We start from the raw sequence: 2818 nt of genomic DNA on the forward strand, positions 1-2818 counted from the left end.
AAGATCAGTGGCCATTCAGTCCCTAATCACAGGGACCTTGACTGACTGCTAAATCACACTCTTCCCACCCATGATTACACTGAAGTTATCAGACAATATCTGTGTGTTGACACATCCACATTCTTGTGACTGGCCGGAAGGCAAGTGTCTGCTATTAGCAACCATCTTGAGATGCACGGGCCCACACTCGGGTCTCATTCACCTGGGCACCCCCACAGCCTCACAGAACTCAGGGCCCACACTAGATGCCTCAATGTCTGCCAAACACTAGAAGGCATGCCTGCCTAGCCCACGTAGGCACATGTCTTTTTCTGATCTTTCTCACCCCATTTGAAAGCCTGTGCGTAAAAAGTATACCTGTGCTCCATCACTTTGTTCCTGGGAACTTCTTTCCAGAACTGAGCCAATTCTGCTGGGCCTGTGCCAGATGTCTGTTCCATTTCTGCAGCCATTATCAGAAACCGGTCTTGGGCAGAGACTGCAAAGCCTGTGTTCAAAAGGGCAAAATATTTGAACAGGAATCTTTACCAAAGTTTAGGTGTGTGGCTTAAGGTGTTATTCTAGAAAAAAGTAAAGAAAATAGGGATATGGAACTACTGTAAAAAAGGGAAAAAGTTCTAAAAATGAGTTCATTTTTGAAATTCATTTCAACTGATATCAGCTGAAACAATTTTACTAATTAAAAAACAACTCAAAATTATTTAACGCTGGGAAGGACTTGGGAGACCCATTTGCCCATTTCATTTTACATGTGGGAAAACAGGTGCCTACAGTGCAATGGCTATCATATGACAACTTACCCCCGTGTGGAGACACAACTATATCAATTGTTGCTCCAGGGTCACAGCTGCTGTTGCTAGGCTTGACTCTGTATTTTTCCGGGGCAGTTGTTCTCACCTGTTTATAAATACAGTTGTCACATAATAACCTCTATGCTTTTTGGGGAAATGGCTTAAAAGGGACTTTTAACAAAATTAGCAGTTAATCAATAACCAAAATTTACAAAATAAGCTTTGATGATTATGCTCACCATTTGATATCTTTGCTCACCATTAGGAAAAAAGCATCTCAAGCTATTTTAGCCTTCCTCTTAAATAAAGTAATTACTCTATCTGTTAAATATTTATCATGTGCTAATCACCTGAATTAACACAAATTCAAAAACCTGAATCCACATGTTACAATAGTGTTCAAAAATTAAAAAAAAACAGCTGAAAATCAAAGGACATCCAGACATCCTAATGGTTAAATTTAAATTAAATAGAGGACTTAAGGAAGTAATACCTACAATATGGGATGTGGTGAACTCAGTCTTGTGACACTAAATGCTCAATATCAGATTAGTATCCAGTATAAACTAATATTCCTGCATATACTATACTTGGGAGAAAATGCACATTTGATTTTATAATTTTAAGAACTATTATTAAGAACTATTCATATAATGAAGAGTGATTTCCTTGGGGTTTTTTATTTACAACAAATGTTAAACCCTGGAATTGATTTGGGCATTAGCCTATTATTGTAAATAAAAGATTGAAATACAGATCCCAGGAAAAATTTTAGATAAGCTAAGGCAGTATAACATACCTAAAAAGATCATAAATACAACCATTGTGTAAGTTCAAAAGTACCAATCTTTCAATTAATATTGTCTAAAATCACTTTCCATGTCAAATTTTCACACATACTTTATCCTATATTTCAGAAATTTACCTTAAATGCCACTATGTTTTTAGTTACATTTGTCAACACTATTAAAGTTTTCTTCTCTCCAGATTCTGTACTTCCAAAATACAGTTCTTCTGCTGGGCTAAGTAATGACAAAAACATAAGACATCCATATTACTCAAAATAATTGACAATCTAATCTAACTTGAAGAAAAAAATTTGGTTAATATTTTATGCTCATTTGCATAAATTAGTTTTATCAAAAAAGATTACAAAATAATGACCTAATATATTTTGTATTTTAATCTTATTAATCAAATGCCTGCTACTTAAAAATTCCTATGGTTTCCCCAAGATCAAAAGCAAAATAGGAAGAAACACAGAATTAGATTCTGAATTAGTCCTATAATCAGCTCCAACTTAAGGTACACTTACTTGAACTCTTTGGAAGGTTATAGACAATAATCAAAGCAATGACGGAATTGCTGCTTCAACTTCATCTAATTACAACAGATTAGAGTAGAGCATATTTTTATATACCAACAGAGAAGAGCATAACTTCAAAAGAAAGATCATTAGAGATGTATTCAAGTAACAGAAAAATTTCTTACTAATAAAGGCCTTTTCTGTGTAATAGGGAAGAAGAAAAATAAGCACAAATAAAATCTAGGGTGAGAAGTGCAGGAAGAAATTGTCAAACAGTAAAGTCAGAGAGCTTCAAAATGCAAATTTTACTGTTCTTGGCTACTGTAATGACTGTGACCTAAAATGAAAACACAAACACTTCAGCAAACTTGTCCAAACTGGATCAGGTGCCTCCAAACAATGGGAAGGACAGTATTTTTGTTTCTGTTTTAGATAAAAATGTGAATTCTTCAGATAGCTCTTGACGTAGAGCTGCACCTTTAAATAGATTCATGTTATGACAGGAATGTCTTCACATCAGAGATGTTTATTCATTTAGAGAACATACATTTTTTAAAAATTTTTTTAATTGATTTTTTACAGAGAAGGGAGAGGGATAGAGAGTCAGAAACATCGATGAGAGAGAAACATCAATCAGCTGCATCCTGCACACCCCATACTGGGGATGTGCCCGCAAGCAAGGTACATGCCCTTGACCGGAATCGAACGCGGGACCCTGCAG

General features: G+C 35.5%; 1 protein-coding gene across 2 annotated transcripts in view; it reads right to left on the minus strand.

The window, feature by feature from the left end:
• Window positions 1-2818, minus strand: part of MOSPD2 (motile sperm domain containing 2) — a 40445-nt gene that overhangs the window by 5867 nt on the left and 31760 nt on the right. For both annotated transcript variants that reach the window (XM_006759064.2, XM_006759063.2), the window contains exons 10-12: window positions 1717-1813; window positions 801-897; window positions 358-487 (exon numbers count right to left, since the gene is read on the minus strand). In XM_006759064.2, the coding sequence (XP_006759127.1) occupies window positions 358-487; window positions 801-897; window positions 1717-1813 (324 nt within the window). The remainder of the gene's footprint in view (window positions 1-357; window positions 488-800; window positions 898-1716; window positions 1814-2818) is intronic.

Source organism: Myotis davidii, unplaced genomic scaffold (assembly GCF_000327345.1).
Source record: "Myotis davidii unplaced genomic scaffold, ASM32734v1 scaffold216, whole genome shotgun sequence".
NCBI lineage: Eukaryota > Metazoa > Chordata > Mammalia > Chiroptera > Vespertilionidae > Myotis > Myotis davidii.